Below are 26,022 nucleotides of genomic sequence, written 5' to 3'. Positions count from 1 at the left end.
GAATCAAATCCAAGTGCCCTGGTGACGCTCGAACCTGAGCACTGGTTGCGCTGCAGCGCACCCGCACGCGACGGAAGCTCAAAATTTTAGTCCGCCTTCATTCTCGTTTTGACAAGATTTTAAATTTTTCGACGAGTGCAGATAACTGAATAAATTGTTCTACTAATACTAAGTGAACGAATAACATGTCGGGTGATGTGCAACCAAGAAAACGAAAAGAGAAGAGACGTAAAAGAGGTGAGCGATGACAAAACTTTCGTAACGCGAGTTATACGGTGGGTAGGATTATTTTTAGCATAATATCCATCGTATTTATTTTCGTCATCGAAATGAGTATCCAAACAACTTCTCACCACTCTCAGAAATTATCTAAAAATTTTTAAATCATCGATAGTCATCGCAATAACGTAGAAATGGAAAATAACAAAAAAATTAATAATTAAAAATTATTATCCAACGAAACTATATGGTCGGTATTTAACGGGTACGATCATCCCATCACAAGTACTATAAATAGTACAGCTTTTCAAGTTTTTCATTTTAATTTTTGGTAACACACAAAACCTGATTTTTAGCCGATGATCACGAGTACCATATACAGAGGATACAGTGTCTTGGTATGACTCCTTATTTTTTCATGAAATTTTTAACTCACATTTCCAATGTCTGTACATATGTATATCGGCGGAGAATGAGGATAAGGGCCTTTTTGATGTTTTTAGAAGATGAAGATGCTGGAACTCCTCCACCAACGCTCATCGGGTCTTCGGATCATGGGGACAACGTGACGATACATGTTCATAAAGAGGGTGGAACTGGGGGCCATTGGTGCGCCAAAATAATATTTTTTGTACTGTTATCAGTTCTCGTAGGACTCGTTGGTGTAATTATCGTTGAATCAAGGGGATCAACTGATGGTACGTGGCTAGGAAACTTGCTGAGTTGTTTTTATTATTCAATTTAACGATTTAATCGTAAACAATTCCATTATATTAAAAAAATTGCTGGTTTCAGTTGACACCCCCGTAGCTTCCTCGAGATGGGCAATGATATTCGAGGGCTGGGTGGATGACTCGTTGTCTTTGCATGACGATCATGATGAATCAGATGATAAGGGCAGTCATGAGGCTGTAAGTCACGAAGATGATGAACACGACGAGGAGCAAGATGAGCACGAGGACACCGATGAAGAATCTGAGCCAGCAGGTTCGGAAGAAGCTGCGGCGTCTGAAGAACACGAGGATGAGGAGGACCCGCATGAAGATGATGAGGAAGAAGAGGACGATGGTACTGATGAAGAGGGAGATGCGAGTGAAGAGCCGAATGACAATGAAACTGGGCCCAGTGTTAGTGGTGAAAGCGATGATGATGGTGATGATAACGAAAAAGAGGGACCGAATGATTCTGGAACGTTGGAGGAGGTTGATGAAGATGAAGGGGATAGTAAAAATGCTGAAGATGATGAGGATGGAAACGATGATGAAGATTCAAAGGAAGAAATAGACGCAGAACTTCTGGATATCAGTATTGAAGGTGTGAGTTCGACACCGCTAGTGAATGAGGAATCTGATGAAGAAGATGAGATTGACCTGTCATATGAATTCGTGGGCATTCCTGGAGTCAATGATATTGACGACGATAGCGATGAGCCGTTGGAAGAAGTAAGTTATTATGATCTTTATATTTGTTTTTCTTTTATGGAAACCATGGAGAAAAAAATTCTGATCTGATTTCAATCGTATTATTTGCTCTGTTCGAATCCACTGGGGGACCTAGATAGAAGATGATCCTGAAATTGAGGAGATCACTAACAACGATCCAGTGGATCTAGAGTCAGAGAAAGAAGAAATGGAGGAAGAATCTTCGAGTGGTAAGTCGTCACTTCTTTCGCTCAATGTTGCAATTAGAATAAATTGACAGGACCTCCATGCTCTTATTCACGCAATAATCTACATGAAAAATAATTTGCAAGAGTACAAAATGAAAAACTGTATATTTTGAATATCGATAAATGAAAGTGTAAAAAATGGAGTAATCTGAATGGGAAAAATGGAAAAATGTGATGATTGCAGTGGCGGTCAAGTTTGGTGTTGGCGTGGCACTTGTCGTTGCTGCACATTTTGTTCTGGTTAGAAGGTGGAGTAATGGTAATTGTCTTTTAAACTTAAACACGACAAAGTGATTAAGAAATATCTAGACAGTAATTAATTTATAGCGCTTAGTTAGTCATGCAAATGTTCTCAATGTGGCATGGTGTCTGTGATTCTCGTTGTCTCTTGTTAGAAACTAACAATGAACGAGCAAGTAAGTATGATTGATACCTATTGATAACGATTGCCAAGCAAATTAACTCCTTAGAGAGGTGGTGAATCGTAATTCATTGCATTGGGTAATCATCATAATTTCCTATTCATTCTAGTTCTAAATAAAAATCAAGAGAAAATTGTAGTCCATTTCCAAGTGAATTCTTTTCGAAAATTTTTCAGCATTTCCCTGACTCTTTATTATGCAAAATGACTCTTTATAATTTACCACGTCGCTATGGATTATCAATATATTCGAAGAAAATTGTAACAATTAGAATTGAAATTACAGTGGACGCCGAATTAGCGGCGTACAATGAGGAAGGTCCTTCGGACCTTTCCAGAAGAGATACTATCATATCACCAACTCCTCTCATTCCCAAAGTACTAGCAAAGGAGCCAGTGCAACAGGAAAGCAAAGTTGATAGTTCGAATTTAAGCAGTCGACCTCCAAAGGGTATTAGTCTGCTATTATTCATGATAAAAAAATCTAGAGATTAACGGACTGTAACAATGCGAATAATTAACAGTAAAGAATGATGGCTTATAAAACTCCCGAAAACTTTTTCTGTAGATCCCGAGCCACAAATTAGTTCAATTCCAAAGCGAAGTGAGATAGAATTAGACACATCAGAAAGCGAGCTCCATTCTGGAACTGAGGAGGATGGCAATTACGATGAAGATTCTGAGGAGGAGGAAGAGGAGGAAGACGAGGAGGAAGAGGGTGACCTTGTAGAACTGGATGATACCGAATTGGTAGCAAAATTAGAAGCCAAATACGGGAAAATTCCAACGCCGAGTCAGAGTGAGAACGAAGATGACGAAGAGCTTGAGGACGAAGAACTGGATGAGGAAGAAGAGGAAGAGGACGACGAATCTGAAGAGGGTGATGAAGAGGAAGGGGAAAGCGAAAAACATGACGACTGGAAACGTAAATAATTTTCTGGGCATCTAAAGGATCTTCACGATTTTTGTTTTATTTTTTTCATTTGCACATTTTTTTAACTTTCAACAAGAGCACGGAGGATCCTATCATCATACTAGCAATTAAAGTATTGATTTAATGATAATGTACATTTAATGAATGGGGGCTTAAGTGGCTAGCATATCATCGATTAAATTATGGGAGGTCAAAAAGAGATACTTAATTGCATGTTTATCAATAATATTAGATATCCCAATGTGAGCAGGACCTCTTTGTTTGACTTCCCTAATTTCGAAATCTAGGATTGTTTATAAAACAGGTAGTTTCGTTCTTCACTTTCATCTTCATGAAATACACGTTCTGATAAGAAGAGATCAACGTGGTGAGAAATACAATTCGATTTATTTTTTCTCCTTCAGATGTGAATGCTCCAAAAGCACATTCCGGTCCGAAACCAAAGGAAAGAGAAGACAGATCAGCGGGACCTAAACGAGAGCAAGACAAGGGTGCAACTGGCGGTCGACAAGATATCACTTCCAATAATGCATCGGATTTCGATGAATTATTAATTCAAGAGGAGCTTGAAAATTGGCTCATGAGAGTGAGTCAAAGCTTCTGTTTATTTTTACTCTGTCTCAAATGCGGATAATTTATCAATTCTGTTTCTTTCAGGATTTTGATAATTGATGGTGAACTTCAAGGTGATCTTCGAATTTATAAAATGAGTGTCTCATACCTGCTTTAATTCGCAACTCTTCTTTGGTGAACAAAAAACTGATACCAGCCTTAGTTTACAATTTAATTTATTCGCTTCCTATTCCCTTCTTTGAGATGAGTGTGTTAATTATGTAATAATGTAATAGAAAAGGATGCTAGTGGTGCCTTCAAAGTTAAGTGTAATTTCATAGCTGGAAAGTTAACGACAATTATTCAGTATGTGTATTTACTACGTGAATATTCCTGAACAACAGAAAAAGTAAAAAATTCTATTTTAAAAAATAAGTAATATATGGATAAAAATTATTGTTAGTTAACGGTCATATCACAATGAACGCGCCAGTTCTCGTCCGATCACTGAAGCTAAGCATTATTGAGCGTGGTTAGTACTTGGATGGGTGACCGCTTGGGAACACCACGTGCCGTTAGCCCTTTTTTTTCGATTCAGAATAATCAACAAGCAATCCAATGTCACTAAAATGAATTACATTATCATCGTTTTCATTCGCATATGCATAATTCCATTGCGAAACGGACGAATCCGTAATTTTTTAAATCTCAGTACGCTCATATTTCTAGCAATCAATAGTCATAAAATTTATTCAAATTCTCGCTACAAAACATCAGCTATTTCCCGGGGTTATAAAATATGGATTTTCATGTGCCGGACAAGGAAAATAAGATTCATCAAATAAAGACGGTTTCTCCTTTGAAGTGTCGACCAAATTACCCCATAGTCCGATGGCAGCTATAATAAAAAAAATAATAAAATCAATAATTAACCAAAATAATGTTATATATCTTTTCCACAAAGGTATGCTTGGCAAGGAGCATTCAATTTCATCTTTGAATAGTAATTAATCATTGATAATTTCGCTCTATCTCCCATCATATCCGCAAGTTTCTATCCGCCAGAAACATAACAGATGGGAAAAGTTAGTAACCTCTAGCATGCAGACGTTGGCTGAAATGAAAACAATCGGATGATAGGTAACGCAAGTCCACACCGTCGCTGGAAGTCGCCCTCGGTATATCCGTATTCATCGAAAATGTTTGAACTAAAATACCGAAATCTTTCCGCTGAAACTCAGGATTAGATGCAATGTCTTGATCTATCTGTTGCCATCTAAAATAAAAATAATGAATTTTTAAATAGATTCTTGTTACCAACAAAGAGTATAACCAATCGAAATTGTACTGTTTAAGGATCTTTTTAAATTCCGCTCGCTGCTTTCGATATGGAGATGCAGCTAAACATGAGCAGCCTATGCGAATAAATAGTTTACAAATTGCAGGTCTGCCCTTCCAATCAACGAGATTTGCGAGATCTGGCACAGGAACAAGCGCTATCACAGTCCTAGGCAAATTGTCCCTCAATAGTCGAAAGGTTTTAATGAGATCATTCCTGTGATAGTCAAGGGCTTTCGAGGGTGGATATATCCAACATATGTCAGAACAGATGTCATTCGCTCCCATGAAGATAGTGATCATCTGAAAAGGAATGAAATGCAATCTTAACTTCTAAATTATGACGATCACAGGGGATCAGCATTTACCTTCCAATGTTTTTCAATATCAACTCGGGGATCGCTCTTCATTCTCCGGATAAGATTATCGGCCATATACGGAAGATCTCTTGACATGGCGAGATTTTCACCGACATTGAAATGTGAATCAACTTGATGTGTAAAAGAATCTCCAGTTGAATATCCGTATAAATTTGGATTATATTCCTAATAGTCATTCATTCTCCTATCATTAGCATCGTAGCATGTAAATATCATGGGAAGGAGTATAATTTTTGATAAAAACCTTGAGAATATTGGGCAGTGTTAAGAATTCTCGCCACGTTCCTTGTCCTCCACCAAAGGCGGATACCCCTCGATTTTCAATGAAAATATTAAATAAATTGGTTGAGAAAGCCCCGAATCCTGCAGTCAGAGAATCACCCATCGCTGCAATAATGTCAATGTCGCCTGGTCTTAATTTGTGCATAGAGGTCGGCACAGAAGGCGATCTACCACCTGTGATAATGAAATTTGATAATTGTGACCTCGTGTCATTTAGAAAAAAATGATAAAAAAATGATTATTCAGGTGAAATAACCAGATACATCACACGGGAATGAAGTATTATTAGACGTTGGCTGCTGGACATGCTGCATCTTCACCGCTTCTTTGAATACCGCATTACCCGGTGTTCCAGTTTTACCTGATAACATTAAACAGTTCTCGTATAAATGATTTTCAATGTATTTGGGCGCTTCCACGAGATGGAAATTAAATTTAACTCACCAAATACATTGACGAAGAATTGTTTAAAAATTCTGTACGCCTGAATGTTCTCAGGACTATCTAAAAAAGTTTTCTGGCCATGGAGGGGTAGCGGACACATCAGTAATCCAAATGTGCACAGTACTTTGAAGTAATCCATGTCGATTGAGTAGTACAAATATTATGTGTTTGATATTAAAAATATTGCTGTCCTGACACGGAGGAGTTCGCGACACTAGTGGCACTATTGACTTGTAGCGTCGCGTAATTGATAGAGTGTTAGTTAAAAAAATCAGGTGCAAAAACCTGGCGAGAATAATCGATCACATGAAAAAATATTAACCAATGAAGATTATCTAACCCTGAACTGTATCGGTGCATATAAAAAATTATATCTTTCATGGGAGCACTGTGTACAAGGTTTTAATGTCCATAACAAACTTGCAAAAAGATTGGAAATATTGATTTATGATTAATTTAATCCTATACACATAAATTAGTAAAATGTTTTGCATGACGTGTGCATTTTATTCTCGAAAACAAAATTGTAAAGTTCTTATCAGCACTAATCACGATTACTATGTTAACTTCTCATCGGGTACTTACCATGAATTCTGCGATTGATAATTATGATTGCAATTAACATATCTAATAGTCCAACAATGGCCCAATTGACGTATAAAATTTTATTTTACTTTTGTGCGTTCAGTATTTAAGTCAGTGTAGATTTATCAGTGTTACAGTATCCAAAATACCAGAACATATTTGATAGATTCCATCAGTTCGATCAAATATTGATCACTACAATTCGATTTTAGAATTGAGTTTTCGTTGCGTCGATCTAAATCCTTTCAATCTCGTACAACGGTCCGTGTAATCATTGTATGCTAAAATTGCAACGTTTCTTCCTCCGATTGCGCTCATTTCCATAGCGCTAGCAGCCCATTCTATAGCATTCTCATGATATAATGCTTTATGTAGCTTGAAATTTCCTGGTTTGTCGTTTATAGAATACTTTGGATAAGCTTTCCATTCGTACTCTATCGGACTAGATTTATCATTGACCTGCGGAAAAAAAACACAACTCGTGAAACTGTACAGAGCACTGTACGTGTTCTGTACAGTGAGGGAGGATTAGGAAAAATAAACTTTCTTCAATACTTGATATTTTTTAAATAATGATCTGCTAATAATATATTACCACTAATGCGGTTTATTTTACCTCGCCCTCTATCTAGCGTCTTTTTACATTCTATTTTCACACCTACCTTGGAGAACATTTTCGTTATCATTTCCGAACTTAAGGATTCCCTGGTGAATATTTTCCAAACATTGGAATCCTCTCCTTCAACCGAACTCAATTTTCCCACAGAACTTATGATCGTTTTCTCGGGATTGCAGCTTAAGATTCCTTGAATCGATTCATCAACACCGAAATAGGTGGTGTTCAACTGGCCTTCGATGAAAGTGGCGTATGTTGTCTGATAACTCCCCGGAAATATAAAATCCTCATTGTTGGGAAAATTGGCAAAGGCGATTGACATGCCTTGGTCGGATGTCAGAGGCGTAGCGATAATTACTATATCATATTTGTCTATCTGTACATTGGGTTCTCCTGTCAGTGGAAAAATTAGACATTCACTGAACTAGTGAAGTAGAAAAGTATTAACACTGTACTAACCCTTTTTTCTATAGGTGAGAGTATATGGATAATTCGGAGATGATAACATTTGAGTAGACCAGTCATACTCCGAATTATAAGTGATCTTTTCAACTATATAAGGTCTTGTTCGTATGTGTTGGTGCTTGTTAATGAGTCCCTCAGCCACCTAAAATAAATTAGTCAGGATTTGTTGGCCTCGAAATATTGCGATAATTGCGTCAATGCAATAGACCTTCCTGTTGCCACCTTTGACAGACCACAAGGCGGATCCAGCTCCCGCGACAGATACACAACCGACGAAACTCTGCACATCAGTTTCTTGTCCATAATTCACCACCAGTGTTGCTTTCACTAATTCATCGATAAACCGATCAGAGTATCCCAGGTTTTTCAACTGATCTTTCATAGATATTTGTAGCATCTTCGGGAAGTTTGGATTCATGGCAGCCAATAGCTCAGTTACATTCACAAATCCACGTCTATCATTCTGAAGTTCATATATTTTATCAAAGTCGTCCAACACAGAATTGACGTATCTGTAGAGGTGAACGGGGTCCATGCCATAACGATAGATTAATTTCGCGAGAGTCATTACTTCATAATTACTCTCTTGGAAAATAAATTCGTCCCCATTCCATACACCGTAGAGGTCGGCAGTGGAACTGGGTCTTCTCTGCAATCCTGAGTTGTTGTAAGTAAAGTGAATTATTTTGGAAAAATGGGGTTTTGAAAAGGAACATGTACATTTATAAGATTAAATGAAACTCTCGTGCACTTGATCGGCTGAACAAAAAAAAAATCAATAGAAATTACCGGAAAAAAATGCGTAAAGGTCCGATAATATATTTGTTCATTAACTTCATAACTTGCAGAATTTCTAATATTCATCAATAGATAGAGGAATGCGAGGATGACAGGCGGTAAAGATCACCTAAAAGTTCCGAGAAATCTTTCATCAGTTGATTGCGATTGTGAATAATAGATCCTCCAGCTTCATACTGATTATTTTGCAGCATCACCGTCGCTAATCGTCCACCTATCTTGTTGGCCTCGAATAAGTCAATGTCCACGACATTTTCAAATAATTCGCTGATGAAATGCCCGGCCGAGGCACCGCCAATGCCTCCTCCGATTATAGCTACAAAGAAAATGAAAAATTATTTTTCATTATCAGTGTAAATGTTGCAACTTGTGCGAGTGTATAAATATCGATTCAGGATATCTTACCAACTTTAGGTTTGCAGTGTTCTGGCGATCCGTTAGAAATTGCAATTATATTCGCAAATAGCAAAACTATTTCCAGGCCTCTCTGCATTGTCCTTACAAAATTTTGAATGCTGGGTGGTCTTCTCTTGCTTTGGAGGCTAGAGACCTTTATGCAACTTGCATTTGCAAAAATACATGGCGATTCACTGTATCGCAAAAATTGTCTGCGTTGTGTTGTGGAGACTGCTCACAAGATGGCAACATTATAGCATTCTCTTTTCGAATTCGAAAAAATGATCCAGCTGTTCATGCCCATCAAGTCTTTCGTACGGAATCAAAAAATATGCTGAAGCTTTCAGTAGAATTTATGATGGCAGTTCAAGACGCTAATAATTCATGAATTTAATCCATTGGTCAGGAAAGTCTCCGACAAAAATTGATCCACATCTCATTTTGTTCTAATTTTATAACCGTTATGGAGAGTTATAAACGGTGAATAAATGATTGAGAGCCAATCGATTATCGAAATTTATGTAAAGGTAAACAGCATGTAAACGCACAGTCATTTCCATATATTGCAGTGGTCGTAACATTTGAACAACATTCCAATGCTTAATTGAGGTCTTTCCTTCGGATGACACCCATCGTTTTCAGCAAATAAAAATATTTTACGATTCCTAATACAACAGTCGACGGGGTTCACCAGAAAGTCATTTGACATATAAAACAGTTCTTTGAAAGCTCCTGGACAGATGGGAATTCATAAAATTTTCCATTCATTAAAATTCGATTAATTGAAATTGATTGGATATTGATTAATCGAATAATTATTAACAATCGCACCTGAAACAGTGATCAATGTTTGTTATAAAATATCTTGTAATTTTCTGCATAATAATTTTGTTTGACGAACTTCATAGTCAACCACAAATGGACTGGTTTGACAGTATACGTACACTATTTCGAACTCATAAAATACATACAGCTTTGATCATACATTCCAATACCCCAGATCATTCTGAAGTACAAGACAAATTGTTCTCGAAGATCATCAAATCCATTCCAAGTATATCATTCAAAATGGGCCATGAACATGTTCTGTTAGAAAACTTGCACATTGGTGCTTTGTCCAAGTTATCAACTTCCTTACTGTTCATACATCAGACGCAATATTCTGGAGACAATAGTCAACTATATCGTGTCATGCATTCGATCAACAAATTGGTAGACTTTTCCGTAAACTGTTACCTTCTTCTGATACTGAGAACATCCTCGAATTTTCGCAAGGAGATAGAAGAGAGCCTGCAACAGGCTTGGAATCGTTCAATGTTGAACATCGCCATCGCAGAGTTTCATCTAGCAGCTGATGTCCATGGACCTACCAAAGGAACTGTTGGACTTGATCAGCTGACAACATTCTCTTATGGTCGAAGCGGATGGTACGATCGAGGTAACCTGGAAACTAATAAAAACCTTAGTCGAATGACAATCCATCAGTTCAATCCATTCATCAACAAATTTTACCACCGAGAAGTTTCGACCGACCTGGATCTATTCCCCAATTTCGCAAAGGACATGAACGGTCTTAGGCTGAAAGTGCCTATTACCCATCAACCGCCATTTACTTTCGTCACCTTCAGGAAAAATGGTGAAGTGGAGAAAATGTCGGGGCCAAATATTATTCTAATGCAGACTATCGCTGAAAAAATAAATGCTACTCCTGTCTTCATGAGAGACCCTAACATGGCCTTCTGGCTAAGCAATTTCACGGTTGCAGATCTAATTGATCACAGTTTCAAGTGGGATATCACTGCTCATTTGTGTGTTCGTTTTACGGGGCATATAATAGAGGAAAGTATGAGAACGCAGATTGTCATACGTCACGATCTGGGTGTACTCATGCCAGTAAAGACTCACATAAACAAGGATCTGGTTAATAATATTCTTGAGAGCAGTGGTCTTACACTGACCGTGGTACTATTTATTTGGTTAATAGCCATTCTCCTGAAGTTGGATCGAAAATTGTGGAAGCTGAATATTATTTTTCGGTGGATATTGTCTTTGACAGTGCAGCATCAACCTTCCAACACTTTTGAAAGAATTTTCTTCATCACTGTCGTAATGATAGGGTTTATGTATGCAAATAATATTTATGCTACTTTTACACATTTTGGGATGCATCCTATAGAAGAAAAGACGTACAAAACCTGGGAGGATATTGATAATTCAGGATTGACACCGATGATACGGAATCCGATATTTCAAAGAACGTTCGTCAATGCGACTGGTGCTCAACTGAATCTGAAGAGGAAGACAATCAGAATAATAACAACTGCGAACTGTCTTCAAGCAGTACTGGTCCGCCGTACTGCTTGCTGTATACTCTATAAAAACGAAGCTAACTATTACATACAGTGGAGTCGCACCAGAAGCGGAAAAAACCAATTGAAATTGGCCGCACCAATTTTTTGGTCTCACCACGCCACTTTTCTTTTTCGCCAGAGTCTACCTGGGAAAAAAAATATTAATACAGTTATTAAGAGATGTCAAGAAGCTGGTCTACTCGCCAAATGGTACTCTGAGACCTTCAGAAGCTTCGGCAGCATGGCAGAAAATAGTACGCACTTGGGTGGGAGCTTTTATACCCAGAAGGGACAACTTATTGTGGTTGCTCTACTTGGACATTCACTTGCTGCACTTGTTTTTATTGGAGAGTGGCTCACACATCGGTTTAAAAATTCATTTCTGGAGAAGTTTTCCAAAATTAGGAAATCATATTAAATTGTAATCGTATGTTATCTATGGCGTGTTGATTGTGTTAAAAAAAGGAAATTTCTCTCTTCATATCGCTGTTAATATAGGATATATATTTGTATCAATAAATTAGCAATTAGCTTCGAAATGAAATTTCTGTGATGACGTCTTTCACGGCTGAGTAACACTATTACTTAATTTAATTGTCATCACTATTGTCGACTTTCTGGATGCCTAAAAGTTCTAAAATAAAAAATAAATAATTTGAGAAAGTGTTAGTGGAATATATTCCATAGTCGATCCTGAATTATTTTCATTATTTAAGCGTTCCCAGTTTATCATTATTCCATCTAACAGTCTAAACTAAGTTTACTGTGTCGATAAAATCACATGACGCCCAACATTATTTATTGATTGTCATCGAAGTATTACTGATTATATCAAAAACATATACGACCCAAGGAATTGTCAAATTATTGTCGATTCGAAAAAAAAATTTATTGATTTATTTTTGTTTTCTTTATTCCTAATTGAATATCCATACAATCTTAATTTTACAAAACGTTTCTCTTAAATAGCCCATACGATCTTCTCCTCAACGAAAAAATAATGGTAAATGGTAAAAAAATGGTCGCTTAAAGATAATGAATGGAGAAGTAATAAAAATTAAATTAATAATAAGGTGGAAAGGAGAAACGATTTATTTGTAGTTCACGAAAATAGCCTAAATAATCTAAAAATCCCACGACATATATCAGTTCTACGCACTATCCTGAAGTCAGCATAGCTTTTTCCTTCACTTTCAGAAGTGGGTGACATTGTTAGAAGTGCTAATTGCGTGGAATGAGGGTATCCAGAGGTAACATCTGCTGCTGACTTTATAATACGCGTATTTTAATGTAACATTATTTATAAACGAAGGAAAACATGATTTATCAACGCAAAAGAAACGAACAACTGATTAGATATTCGTTGGCATTCTTTAAGGCTATCTTTAACTTCTTTGGGACCGATCTATTCTATTCAACTTGGCGATGAATTTTTGCCGCCAAATAAAACATTCAAACAGGCACCTGCTTAGAAAATTCTTAAGTTAATCATTTTGACAAAGGCTATAATCCAATGACATCGACGTGACGTAAAAGAAAAAGGATAACTTGGAAGGATCGTTAGATAATTAATTAACAAAATTCTTTATAAAGAAGTTTAATGTCTTAATAATGTCTTAAATGGAATCTTAATAATCAAAAGGGTAAATCGATTTTTTTCGTATCAAGCCTTTCTTCAGCTACAATACTGAATTACATCATATTAAATTGAAATTCTAAGATATCTCTCTTTGAATCACTTTTTTTCTTGAAGGGCATGCCCTTAGTAATTTTAAATAGCCGTAAACGTAAGAGAAATATAAAAAAATCCTAACCAAGGCAGATAAATGACCAGAAAAAAAAACCTTTCTTTGATGCACAAAAAAGGAAAATGCACCGAACTATGCAGCATTTTCCGTAGCTTTCACTCCAAATATGTTTCATAAATAAACATTGATCTCAACTTAGTGAAAATGGATAAAAATATTGATAAATCTGCAGTTATAGCAAGTCGATTGCGTAGTGATCGTGAGACATATCAGAGTCGGAAGGATTGTATATATCGAAGTCATCGGAATCATAATATTCGACATCATCAAAAACATCGTCGTCGAAGTTTGAACCACTGTAAGTAGTAAAGTCTTCGCCGTTCTCTTCGATAAATAAAAGAGGAGAGTCGTCCTCTGTATTTGCATACCAATAATTCTGACATCTGCTAACCACGAGATGAAGCTCCAAATTATTAGTCCTCTGTTTAGTGATTTTATTGGCCTCATAAAGAACCCTCTCCCTTATTCCAGTCTCTGCTAGATTCAGGTACCCCAGGTTAGGTGCAGAGTTCAACAATGATATGATGCCATTCTCCAATACATTGTCACAATTCTCGCACTCCAATCTTCTAAGGTTGTGCATTGTAGCGAGTGGCGCGTCTGTGATTTTGAAGATGTCATTCAAGATGAGCTCTTCAAGATGAGATAATTGCAATAAATGTCTCATCCCAACGTCGTCGATGGTGATGCATTTGCTGATATTCAAATGTTTGAGGTTTACGCAGCTATTAGCAATTCCAAGTAAACAGTGGTTGTCGGTTTCCACGACATTGGTGAGGTCGAGGTGTTCCAGTTTGGTAAGATTGCGCAGATCCACTGGTTCTCCCCTAGTCGAGCAATTGGCGATGGATAGGAAGGTCAGATCAACTTTTTGAGTTATAACTTTCATCATGTTTGGCTTCAGGTAGAAGCCGTTAAGGGTCAAGGCTGTAATTTTGCTGAGACTCTCAAATACCTGTAAGAAAATATGCTCGTTGTGTTTATCGAAAATTTGTACTTTGCATGTCTTTAACTAATTGTATCGTCGTGAATGAGATATCATTTACACTTCAGGACTTGAAGATTAAGGAATACTCACAGTAGGAGCTACACGGGGTAGAAAAACGGCATTTGAAAAGTGAACATCAGGCAAATGAGCCCAGAGATGTACTGCAGTCAGCGTTTCACGAGGCAGACTAAATAATAAATCTCCCGGAAAATACAACCTGATTCCTCTAATCTCCAAGCACTCCAGCGACCGTAAGTGGGATAATGCCTTGGACCAATTTGCGCCATAATTGTACAGTTCAATATCCAGTTTCACTAGATTATGGCAATGTTTTCCAACAAGTCGAAGAATCTTATGATTGCAAGGGGGAGAAAGCCGTAATTGATGAAGATAACGCCCACATTTTTTAATGACTTTCCCAATGTACTGATTGTTTCTATACTTGAGTGATAGTCTGTATAGATCACTCTTTGGGGGAAAGTTTGGTGTGAAGTTTAGAGCTTTAATGTCATCCCAGGCCAGCCGAGAAACGTTTTTCCATCGTTTACAAACTGCCAAAAACATTGAGATAGATAATTTATTATTCTATACATATTCAATAAAACTCTACTACAGTTGCGGTTTTAAACAAGTCACTTTTCTTATTCACAGTGAAAGACGTCTATCCTAATACATTTCCTGACCGGACAGATACATTTAAAGACCGCGATGAATGAATATTTTGCTTTTATCAAGGTTACCTTCTTCCATTCTCAGTCGTTCATCCAAATCGAGGTACTGGAATATCCTGGCTAAGCAATCGTCATTCAGATTGTTGATTAGATTAGGACCGCTTGGTTCGTTGCAAGGGGGCCTTGGGGGCCTTTGCAACTTCCTTTTAGTTTCATTGGCTCTCCCTTTTTCTGTAATCATACAGACAATTGCGAAAATATTGTAGTGACTCCACAGCAGCTGAATTTTGTAAATACAAATCTCTCACTTCCAGAAAGATCACACGTTAAAAGTTATCCAAAAAATAGAACCTAAATTTTTCTTTCTAGCTTAATCAGACAGCTCTTCCTCTCAACCTTAAATTTTTCAATTCAATCAATTGAAAATTGAGGTATTGAAAGGATCCGTTCCTTTGATTTCACTTTCTCTTGTCATTGATTGAAATAAAAATATTCGAATACCCACAGAAAACATCCCCCAAAGTTCACAAATCTTGTTAACCGTTTGCCTGACGAATCAGTATCCTATGAATGAAGATTGGAAATTCGAGCACAGGTGAAGAAATCATGGATTATCTCACCGAAGAAATGCTTTCGCAAAATTATTGACTATACCATGTGTTTACCTATCTACTCACTTTTATCGTATGACACGCGGGGCTGACGTTTAGTAGATCTGTACATGGTGAGACGACTGCAAGTTCAATGCGTTGAAGCAACCTTTACAAAGCAATGCTAGACGACTACGCGATTACTTGGATATTCCGGCTAACCAAATTTAATTTGCTTCACAAAAACTCTAAACGCAAAAGGTACAAACCATCACGAGAACGCACTGGACGCTCTCTAAATTAAATGGGCCCCAATGGCTGCCTTCAGAGAGCAAACACCAACGGTACACACAAATGCACATCTGTGTGAACTCTTTCAATAATTTGATGAGAGATGACGCTGACGTCATAAAATGTCGGCTTTTTGTCGTTGGCGCGCTTTTTTTGAAAATTAAAAAGTCAAAGTACAATGGAAATCTAAAAAAAATAGAGATTAATTTTCAAGAGCTGTTAGTTCATTTCTGTAATTATTTTTTCATAGTGTATTTTATTGGACGCAACTTGACATGGATCTAACGTAGAGAAAAAAAGTAATTATAAAGTAAAAAGCATATTTGAAAAAGTTATGTATTTTCTTCGTTATAATATCCAAACTCTCATATACAGAATTTTTTAATAGTATTTTCTCAGGGTATCCAAAGAACGAGGGCAAAAAACCTTAATAAAGCTGCATGTTCAATACACTTTGGCATTACGTAAAAATAAAATGAACCACCCAAATAAACGTTAGATTGAAAATTAACTAATAAGTCTTTGTCGCTTAAAAAAATAAAATTCCTTATCATATCATGTAAAAACAAATAGTTTACCTTATTATCTAAATTAACTATTTGAGTGTCAATTGTACTGCACATTCCTTACATTTATAAAATAATATAAAATAATAATAATATCCAGTTCTATTTCTCGTTCTCATAATTTTCTGAAAGAAGGTAAGAGCAAAAAAAAATCTCAAATATGAAAAAGAAAATGACGAAAAAAAAGAAGAAAACCCCAGTAATTTTCTTCTCTCCAATTTAAGAGTTATCATCAAGAACTTGTGCACTGAGAGAGCAAAGTGTCTTCAGATTACAAACCGTACTCTTCTGAACAGCTTTGGTAATATTGTCTGCGAGATCAAAAGGATCCTGCACACACAAAATAGAGTCAACCCTGAAGGGCTCAGGCTCATCAACCGCATTGAGGTAATCAAGGTAAGGTTTCATATTGGACGGTAATGTAGTTGGCTTTGAAAAGTGGATCTTCCGAATAGAGTTTCCGAGCAACGGACAAATTACGTAGTTCCGAAAATCAAAAACTGCGTAGAATTTGAAGAACTGCATCAAGAGTTCCCTGAAACTCTGATCAGTTACACAAGGTTGAAAATAAGTGGAGGCTCCAGTCTCCCACCCTGCAATAATCGCCGACTTGTTATGTACAGATATCAACTCCGAAACTGTTGGTAGAATCGACACCACTTGTAGAAAATATATCACCAACCAGGCAATCCCATAGGTATTGATTCCATTCTGTCCAGTGAGATCGCAGTGTCCCATCCAATTTTTCAGGAAGATAATGAGCTTGCGACAGTTCGGATAGTGTTTACAGTAGGCGTTGATGATTCTCGTGCTCTCAACAGTCAGACCGTTAGTAAAAGAGATGTCGCATTCGATTCCCGTGGGATTATGAATTACCTTGAGGATCGGCATTCTGGAATTTAGGGTGCATGCACTTATATGCCAGTTCTGACGATCTCCCGCCAGACACTGTTTTATGTGTTCCAAACGAGTTAAAACTTGTCTATCATTGGAATTGTTTCCATTGTAGACTTGACACTTGTTACTACTGCAATCGAGGAAAATATCGAGGTTACTATTCTTCCCCGCAAGTCCAGAAATTCGCGAGCCAAGAGGATAAGCAGCTGCATGAGAGTATTTTTGTCTAGCAAGTTTCTCCAAATTTCTGATCACTTGTTCCTCTTCCTTTTTATCATCAATCCTACGAGTGTCAACTCTGTCAAGAAACTCTGATATCTTACTCTCACTGGCGTACAGAAGCCTTTCTGCACGTTGTGGGAGCCTAGTTGTCAAATACGGATTAGCTGTCATGTTCTTGTGCATTTTGCAAGTCGAGTGATAGAAGAACGTCTTCATAAATCCATACCAGAGAGTTGCGCAAATAGCACAGTAGTCAAAGATCAAGCTTTCCTGATCGAAAGCTAATATTTTTGCTTGGTGCGTTTGAGTAGTCAAATGCTGTCGAAATTCAAACTCAACGCTCGTCATCTTCTGGCAGATGACACACCAGTATTTATGAACATTGTAGAAATTTGCCTCCATTCTCGAATAAAGAGCTGTGAAACTTTCAGGTGCCTTTGATCCCAGGGACGACCAGCTCTCTGCATGTGATGGCTCTTGAATGTGCTGGTTCAATATGAGCTCTTCATTGGAGAGAGAAGTTCCACATGCATGACACTGAACATCATTGTCTGACACTTGCTCCATGTATTCGTGAGCAAGAGCTAAATCACTCAACTGACTTGGGTAATCTTTGAACTTTTTGTGGTCCTCTACCATCTCTTGGAGATAATCCAGATGAATAACAGATCTCAAGTGTTCGTAAAACTTTTGCACAGAATTGTGAACGCACTTCCGACACACGAGACAGTAAATATTATCCTTGTCGATGGCGAATGAAAGCAGAACTCCCAGTTGTAGGTCCGCCCTCCGTTGCGTATCCACTTCGTATATGTTCACTTCTTGATCTAATTCAACGTCTAAGGGTTTTCGCATCATAGAATTCTCACCATCGTTCAGTAGATATGGTGATTTCTTCCTCTCGAATTCGAAATCTTCTTCCAGTAATTCCAACGATTTTTGGTCATGTTGATTCGATTCACGGGGTTCTTCGCTAGATTCACTAACGCTCATCGTAAAACCTCGGACAAAGCGTTTCCAGAAATGCGATGACATGTGACTGTGAAGTTCCGCCGCACAAGCAAAGCTCTCTGGACACATAGAACATGATGCAGATCCGGTGCCGGGTCTCCTCGTTTCTTGTGCATTCTCTTCTCTTGCATTAGCAGGATAAGAATTGTTCGTTGATACCTGCTGGCTGCCAGTGAAAAACATTGCGTTTTCCGTGTGCTCCAGTGACACGAAATGTCGATAATACGCCCATAGAACTGGAGCATACGGAGTATTTCGAATCTTCACGTTACATACATTGCAGTCAATGCTGTCAATGACGCCGCCTACGTAATGATACGTCCACATCATCGCCGGAGGATTATCACCAGCGATGGGTGTCCACCCCATGTAGACCGGGACATTAGTCTCCATTGTCGCTTTTGACCTAAATCGTCGGAAATTTTTTTTAGAATGAACAAACTTCACTGGACTTTAATTATCAATTATTTATTGAGCGAGTGTTTTTATTTATTGAGCGATTTTGGTGGAGATTCTCGGATGACTCTTACCACCGCACTTCACTGTTTCTTTGTTATCCGTTAGACTAATCTTGGAAGAGAGGCACTTGTTTGGTTATACCGTATGTACATTCTACTCTCAAATCCAGGAATGTTTGTTTCAATTTTTTTTGCAGCTGAATGTTAACGTTCGGTTGGTATAAAATGGTTGGATGAGCACAGACGTGACAAGTGATCGTCTATGTCCTTCTTTCACTCCATTTGACATTTATTGGGGCGTTCTTTCCTATTCTTTGAGGCTGAGGGTTTCGCTTGTGGCACACCAGATCACTGCTGAACTTCAAGATCGATCATTATTGTATAGAAAAAATTATATGTATAGATGGACAAATGAAAGCCTCATATTTTCACAGGGTATCTATAAATCGTGATTTACGTCTGCCACATTGTCTACTAACTAATAATTAGACAAATACTATATTGAATTACAGATGATTTTCTATCGATATGCGAGAAAGTGCGAAACCCGTCAAAACAGATTTTAGAACATTCCCGAAGCCCTAGACAAATCGCAAATGGGCTGCCCCGAATGGCATGCCACGTATTTCGTGGTGTCTCCCCTGTAATCTCTGGCCTGAATTGAAGTCACGAGATTTAAATTTACAATCGTTTTAGCGCGCTCCTTGATAGTTCTCATAGATCACCGCTTGGCGCGCTGCCATCAAGGTGGTGAGAAAGGAAAGGAACGCCAACCGAAAGTGGCATCGTCGGTCGCCATTTTACAAGTGGAAGTGAGACTCGCATTAGTCAGCAGTGTTCGTCTGTCGAGAACCTAAAAATTATTGAATTCTTTTGTTGTTACCATTGTCATTTTCATATTTTCTCATTGATTTTAACAATCGTCATAGTATTAAAACAATCACTACTCCCCAAACCCCTTCTACCTCGTGAGACGACTCCCTTTTCCCCGACGAGAATTTTATCATTGTAGTTTTTTTTTCGACACAACGGTTCGATACACCAACAGTTGGAGGTGCGACAACCAGCGTTGATGATTGGGATTCCGCGGGACGACCGGCATAAAATCACGGTTAAAATCCGAAATAATAACATGAAGCGGAGCTCATCTCGTGACACACCACCACCCAGAGTCAAGCGCAGCAGATCATCAATGGGAAGGTAATTTAATGCACTGAAAGTGTGGGAGTTTCCTAGTCCAGGGACGCCATTGCCCTTTCGGGTTTGGCTGTATGCACCATTGCTTTATTGATGGCAAATTAGTACGAGCTCTTCCTTCAGTGATTTATTTATTTATTCCCTTATTTTTCTGTAATTCGAGCCCAAAGCGCGTTTTCGAGCATTCAATTTATTTATCTGCTCTAATCATTTTGAGTTTTCATGTGTTATGTCAATAATTTGTCAACTAATAGTAATAATCATTTATTTTCTTTGGTGTTACATTCCATGTGCTACATTAATTTTTTATTTTTCATAATATTACTTCACTAAATACGCCAATAAGAGAAAGAAACAATAAAAAGTAATAAATTGCAGTGAATTCACGTAGTAAATATTTGTAAAAAAAAATATAGAAATTCTATAGAATGCTACAAAAAATTATTTATTCTCCTCAGACGATATTCAATAAAAACAAACCCCATAGTAAATGTCATCTCCAAAAGTTGAACAATTTCACTACTGCTTTAAAATTTCACACAAATAATGATTTCTGTTGTAAATTTAACTCTTCCTAGATATGACGAATCAAGTGATGAGCGTATAACCCCGGACAGAATTCGTCGTCGCAGCCGAGGTGCCCGCAGTCCAAGTCCTCCGCCCCGTGCCTCATCCCACGCCCGCTACGTCGAATCCTCATCCCATCGTGACGAGTACCTGCGGCCACCAGCTCGTGAGATTCCCCCTGAGCGCCAGTACAGCTACAAAGTCCTCTGTGTCTCCTCAATTCATCAAAAAGCCAGTGATGAGATAATAAAGGACACCCTCTACCGTGAATACAAGAAATTCGGTGAATTCTCAATTCGCATTTCCCATGAACTCGACGACCGAGTTGCCTTCGTCTGTTTCCGAAGCTCCGAAGACGCGAGAGATGCGAAGCACGCGAAACCCCGAATAATTATCTACGACAAAGTTGCCATTGTCGAGCCAGTCTACGAGAGGCCAGAAACGTATCGTCGAGCCCGTTCAATCAGTCCACCAGAGTACGACAGATACTATGCACGTTCACCAGGGCCTGAACGTCATCGACCAATTGAACGTTACGAGAGAGTCTATGGTCCACCAGTGGGTATACCCCCACACAGAGAAATGCGTCGGGAGGCTATTCCTCCACCTCATCATGACTTTGTCCGTCCACCAATGCATCATGGACCGCCACATGTTCATCATCCTGGTGGTCCACCTCATCACTACGGTCCCCCTCGTCACATGATGATTCGTCACCCTGTTCACGGTTTTGAAAGAGTGGAAAACAAGAAGGACAAGTTTCCAAATTATCTGCATCACGTCTCTCCAGAGGACGATCCCTTGGCTACGAGAACCCTTTTCGCTGGGAATCTGGAGATAAACATCACTGAGGAGGAGCTTCGTAGGATTTTTTCAAAGTACGGAATTGTCGATGATATTGATATCAAGAGACCACCACCAGGTACCGGTAATGCCTACGCCTTCGTGAGATTCCAAACCCTGGACATGGCACATCGTTGCAAGGTTGAATTATCAGGACAGTATATCGGTAAGTTCCAATGCAAAATTGGGTACGGCAAGGCGACACCCACAACGAGAATCTGGGTGGGGGGATTGGGCCCGTGGACATCAGTGCCTCAGTTGGAACGAGAGTTTGACAGATTTGGGGCGATCAAGAAGATTGATTATATCAAGGGAGATAGCAATGGCTACATTTTGTATGACTCGATTGATGCTGCACAAGCTGCTGTCAAAGAGATGAGGGGATTCCCTCTGGGGGGACCTGACAGAAGGCTCAGAGTGGACTTTGCTGATGTGACACCCGGATTTGGCTTCAAGCCGAGACCCTACTCTGAGGAAAATTCTGGGGAATTCAGACAGAGGCCAGTTGATTACGAAGCTTACGAGAGTTACGGAGGGGAGACAGAGTTCACTTATGGCTCGAGGGGTTTCCGGGGTGGTAGAGGTGGTTGGCATGAGCGCCGCGGTGGAAGGGGTGGGTCCAGTGCAAGTTATCGGAATACTTATCCCGAGGGTTATGTGAGGGAGGAGACAGAGTGGCCAAGCAGGCGACCACCACCAGATATTGAATACGAGGCACCGAGACTGCGACGATCGATATCGAGGGAACCCGGCGTCGACAGATCAAGATCGAGATCACCGAGAAGACGGCCTATTGATTCAGACTCGGATTCAGAGACCACGAGAACTGGAATGCTGTCAACATCAAGGACATTGGCTGAAGTTGCCAGAAAAGCCATCGCTGTTTGGTCAGGAGCTCTTATCCTCAAGAATTCACTCTTTCCAGCCAAGTTTCATCTCACTGATGGTGATACTGAAATTATTGAGGCACTGATGAAGGACGAGGAGGGCAAGCACATGTTGAGAATCACCCAGAGGCTCAGACTTGATCAACCAAAATTGGATGATGTTTCAAAACGAATTCAAACGTCCAGCTCACATGCTATTTTCTTGGGTCTCGCTGGCTCCAGCACTGCTGTCACTAATGAGGATGCCAATGTTCAGACAAGACCACTCAGAAATTTAGTATCTTATCTCAAGCAGAAAGAGGCCGCTGGAGTTATTTCATTGCTTAATAAGGATACTGAGGGCACTGGGGTGCTTTATGCTTTTCCTCCTTGTGCCTTTTCCACTGAGTTGTTGAAGAGAACTTGTCCCAGTTTGAGTGAAGAGGGCCTCAAGGAGGATCATCTGGTTATTGTTGTTGTCAAGGGGGGAAGCGCATAAATTGAGGGGGGATACAGTCTTCCTGGAATTTTACATTGGAGTTTTTTACACGATTCGATGTGACATTTTTTTTTAATTCTCTTCCGAAATTTCACGGTGTGAAAACGATGAGGGGAGGGGGTGAGTGATTATTTGACAGCAAGTCCGAAATTTGTGCAGGGGGGGGGGGTATTGTAATGAAACAACGTATGTTTTTCGTTGAATACTATATTGGGTCGTTGAGGTATTGTAGCTGGGATCGGCCCTTGTTTCTTCATTTTATTAATTTTTAATTAATTGAGAATTGAGGTAAAATAGAGTGGATAAGCCAGTGACATTGGTTTAGCCCCTTTACCTTAATTCGTATGGGAATTAAAAATGATAATGCACTTATATATGAAGTACATTTATATATGAATTAGAATAAGGTAGACAGAAACCTGAGGAGAAAACATGAAATTAATGGAGTATTGATTAATTCAATGGTGAAATAGAAAACCCGTTCAAATTGACTCGGTTCGCGGCTGCTTTTTCACGGAATATTTCGGCATGTAAGAGAGATAACAAAATTAATAAATAAATTTTTTTTTGACGAGTACATTGGGCGCTGCAAAAAAGATCGAGACAAAACATTTGGGATCGCCCTTAGATCGCGAGATATTCAGTGAAAGCTAGCCAACAGTCAAAATGAACTGACATCGTTTCACCATTTTGCTGTTGAATCGTATAATTAGGTTTAATGACTAATCAGCATAAGTGATTTTTCATTTTTTTCTCCCCCTTGTCATGTTCACTCATTATAGGAAGATTTACACATGTGTGACGTAAACTAGTTAAGTGATTGTGTCATTGAAATGAGATAAAAACACCAATTGAGGAATAATGTGAATAAGTTTCAGTTGAGTTGAATGAAACGATAAAAAACTGTGGATTTTGGACATTATGGAGGCAAATTGAGATAATCGACAGTTTCTTTTGGACACTGTGACCCTAGTGGTGGTGAATGTTCAAAGTTAGTTTAACCCTGATGAATTGTGACGCGAAAAAAAAACCAAAAATATTTTCCTGTCAGGGGGAAAGTAACAGCGATGAAGTCCACATGTTTAGAGGAGGGATTCATATTTTTTTTTATTTATCGGATATAGTGGTTCAAGTGCAGAGTCGCTGTGTACGTGGATAACTGAATTTGACGATTAATCAAGAGAATTTCTATATGAAATTAATCACGAAAAAAACAAAAAAAAAATAGGAAATGAATAGTTGAGGGATTCTTGTGTACAGTGATGTAAAAACGATTTATTCAAAAAAAAAGGAAGATTTCTTGAAGATGAAAACAAATTCGATAAAAGTGATTTGTTCGTGCACTCGTCGACGTCTCAGAGGTATCGGGAACCGTGTAAACCGAAATGTTATTTTTCCATTGTGTTTCAAAGCATAAAAGCCATTGAATGTTTTTTTTCTACTTGGTGAAGTGCCCCGATGTCCAAAGAGCGTCGACGAGCCATAAAAAGGTGCAGTGGAATAAAAAAGTGTATCAGGTGTGTCTGGAAGATGCAAAATCTTTATCATTATGAGAAAAAAATAGATGCACCAGATAAAAAATAAATGGTTGTGTGTTTAATTTGTTCAAACGCCCACAAAATCAAATTCTGACAAAAAAAATCTACTGGAGGAGATGATGCCACATTCCGATCTGGATTAATTGGATATTTCTCAGGTGTTAAATGAATGAAAATATGTTCTGGAGTTCTGTTGGTCATCTCTTGGTGCGGCAGTGAAGTTTCATAATTTCAGAGAAGGAATTAAAAATATGAAAGCAGTTTTATGTCAATGGATATTGTTGTTGCATGCGGACATGTTTCTCCTCCGATTATCCACGTGGAGTTTCTTTCGTTGTTGGATATAATATGAAAATTTTCAGTGATTTTTTATGGTTACAAACAGTACAAGTTGAGCTGTGACATGTTAATATGGATAAATTGTGTTGTGATTAGTTTTTTAAAATTTCCTTGAACAAGTCAATTCATAGTTTCTTTTTAACCGGACATTTGAGGATGACAAGTCACAGTATTGGATTTTTGTTAAATTTTTTTATTGCTGACATTTTAGAATTTTGTGTAAAGTGATATGAGCTCTTTTTTCGTGCTTCTTGATTCATAAATGGTTCTGTTTGTTCGTTTGATAAGTCAATGGTGGAAGAGTTGGTGATACTTTGAAAGAATCGTGATGAACATTAGTTTTGTTTCTGGAGGGAAATGTTTAGTTGGGCGTGATCTCGAGTGTCGGTGCTTCTGGAATTTTTTTTTCCAAAGATCCAGGGGGATGGCGGAATGATGGTAAGTTCCAACGAGAGGAGAGACAAAGAGTTTTTTTTTGTTTCAGGTTTGAGGACACGGTGGTCGGTGGTTCAGACATCAGACGAGGGAGAAAATTTAGTCTTTTAAATTGTAAACGAGTGACAATAAATTTTGGTTACAAGTTTAAACACTTTTTTTTACTCATAAATTCACCCGTTGGAAGAGGTTTTTGCCTACGCCCAGAAATTGGTGTCAACTAGATGGAGGGAAAAGTCGAGAGGCGATACTTCTGAGGATGTTCAAGTACATCGACTATTTTTTTTCGTCAAAGTCTTCTTCCACTTGGTAGTGAACAGCTGACTGGATTCACATTCAGCCCCAATTTTATTCTAAGCCGATGGAGTTTTGCACTCATTAGTTTACGGAAATTGAAAAATTTGCAGTTTTCTAGTGTGAGATTATTATGAGACAAACTATTGCTCACGGTTATTACACAATTATAGGTATACACGTGAAATTGGAAACGCGGTTACAAATTTTATAACCAACAAATCATCGAAAAAATTGCAGAAATCGATTTTACAAGATAAGAAAAAATATTTTTTCGTTACTCAACGTAATCTCTAGTATCTCTTGTCAATACATTTTAACGACACCTCAGGACAATCATAAATGTTTTAAATGCTCCGTTTCATTGATAAGAACATGTCGAAGCTTGCGAAGCTGCGGAACGAGCTAAAATGGATTCATCTCCCAACCTTAGCATTTTTTTCTTTTCCATGGGCTTGAATAACAGATCAATGTGGTAGATATTGAGGGAGA

The 26,022-nt window shown here is 38.4% G+C and overlaps 6 protein-coding genes and 1 non-coding gene across 12 annotated transcripts; 3 read left to right on the top strand and 4 right to left on the bottom strand.

The window, feature by feature from the left end:
* The first annotated feature begins 17 nt into the window (after positions 1–17).
* LOC135162943 (uncharacterized) lies at positions 18–4,230 on the top strand. 3 transcript variants are annotated; one of them, XM_064121924.1, is made up of 10 exons: positions 19–237; positions 576–617; positions 723–917; positions 1,015–1,661; positions 1,777–1,870; positions 2,073–2,147; positions 2,596–2,760; positions 2,878–3,234; positions 3,648–3,829; positions 3,901–4,230. In XM_064121924.1, the coding sequence occupies exons 1-10, from the start codon at positions 186–188 to the stop codon at positions 3,913–3,915; spliced, it is 1,824 nt and encodes a 607-aa protein (XP_063977994.1). In that variant the 5' UTR covers positions 19–185; the 3' UTR covers positions 3,916–4,230. The 3 variants fall into 3 exon arrangements, with proteins under 3 accessions (XP_063977996.1, XP_063977994.1, XP_063977995.1); XM_064121926.1 differs by lacking the exon at positions 2,596–2,760 and having other exon boundaries at positions 18–237; XM_064121925.1 differs by lacking the exon at positions 576–617.
* Positions 4,231–4,257: 27 nt separating this feature from the next.
* LOC135163196 (5S ribosomal RNA) lies at positions 4,258–4,376 on the top strand. Its single transcript, XR_010299085.1, has one exon. It is a non-coding gene; the product is annotated as a 5S ribosomal RNA (ribosomal RNA).
* LOC135162953 (phospholipase B1, membrane-associated-like) lies at positions 4,371–6,380 on the bottom strand. 3 transcript variants are annotated; one of them, XM_064121954.1, is made up of 7 exons: positions 6,240–6,380; positions 6,052–6,156; positions 5,758–5,969; positions 5,502–5,678; positions 5,144–5,436; positions 4,890–5,071; positions 4,371–4,693 (listed from the first exon to the last, which is right to left on the bottom strand). In XM_064121954.1, the coding sequence occupies exons 1-7, from the start codon at positions 6,376–6,378 to the stop codon at positions 4,569–4,571; spliced, it is 1,233 nt and encodes a 410-aa protein (XP_063978024.1). In that variant the 5' UTR covers positions 6,379–6,380; the 3' UTR covers positions 4,371–4,568. The 3 variants fall into 3 exon arrangements, with proteins under 3 accessions (XP_063978024.1, XP_063978023.1, XP_063978025.1); XM_064121953.1 differs by having other exon boundaries at positions 4,890–5,436; XM_064121955.1 differs by lacking the exon at positions 6,240–6,380 and having other exon boundaries at positions 4,890–5,436; positions 6,059–6,156.
* A 371-nt stretch (positions 6,381–6,751) lies between these two features.
* On the bottom strand, positions 6,752–9,303 carry LOC135162950 (prenylcysteine oxidase 1-like). Its single transcript, XM_064121946.1, has 6 exons — positions 9,109–9,303; positions 8,813–9,019; positions 8,114–8,562; positions 7,900–8,047; positions 7,487–7,833; positions 6,752–7,283 (listed from the first exon to the last, which is right to left on the bottom strand). The coding sequence occupies exons 1-6, from the start codon at positions 9,194–9,196 to the stop codon at positions 7,020–7,022; spliced, it is 1,503 nt and encodes a 500-aa protein (XP_063978016.1). The 5' UTR covers positions 9,197–9,303; the 3' UTR covers positions 6,752–7,019.
* Positions 9,304–13,031: 3,728 nt separating this feature from the next.
* LOC135162951 (F-box/LRR-repeat protein 20-like) lies at positions 13,032–15,865 on the bottom strand. Of its 2 annotated transcripts, none has more exons than XM_064121948.1 (4): positions 15,777–15,865; positions 14,987–15,148; positions 14,337–14,797; positions 13,032–14,213 (listed from the first exon to the last, which is right to left on the bottom strand). In XM_064121948.1, the coding sequence occupies exons 2-4, from the start codon at positions 14,994–14,996 to the stop codon at positions 13,431–13,433; spliced, it is 1,254 nt and encodes a 417-aa protein (XP_063978018.1). In that variant the 5' UTR covers positions 14,997–15,148; positions 15,777–15,865; the 3' UTR covers positions 13,032–13,430. The 2 variants fall into 2 exon arrangements, with proteins under 2 accessions (XP_063978018.1, XP_063978017.1); XM_064121947.1 differs by having other exon boundaries at positions 15,595–15,849.
* Positions 15,866–16,118: 253 nt separating this feature from the next.
* LOC135162940 (uncharacterized) lies at positions 16,119–19,549 on the bottom strand. Its single transcript, XM_064121913.1, has 2 exons — positions 19,025–19,549; positions 16,119–18,900 (listed from the first exon to the last, which is right to left on the bottom strand). The coding sequence occupies exon 2, from the start codon at positions 18,885–18,887 to the stop codon at positions 16,584–16,586; it is 2,304 nt and encodes a 767-aa protein (XP_063977983.1). The 5' UTR covers positions 18,888–18,900; positions 19,025–19,549; the 3' UTR covers positions 16,119–16,583.
* Positions 19,550–19,712: 163 nt separating this feature from the next.
* Positions 19,713–24,509, top strand: LOC135162931 (RNA-binding protein spenito). The gene is made up of 2 exons (XM_064121895.1): positions 19,713–20,152; positions 20,728–24,509. Exons 1-2 carry the CDS (start codon positions 20,025–20,027, stop codon positions 22,922–22,924), a joined length of 2,325 nt encoding a protein of 774 aa, XP_063977965.1. The 5' UTR covers positions 19,713–20,024; the 3' UTR covers positions 22,925–24,509.
* Positions 24,510–26,022: the final 1,513 nt, after the last annotated feature.

This window comes from Diachasmimorpha longicaudata, chromosome 5 (genome assembly GCF_034640455.1).
Source record: "Diachasmimorpha longicaudata isolate KC_UGA_2023 chromosome 5, iyDiaLong2, whole genome shotgun sequence".
In the NCBI taxonomy this organism is placed as follows: Eukaryota; Metazoa; Arthropoda; class Insecta; order Hymenoptera; family Braconidae; genus Diachasmimorpha; species Diachasmimorpha longicaudata.
The sequence above is the reverse complement of the archived record's forward strand: the minus strand, read 5'-3'. Positions and strand labels throughout refer to the sequence as shown.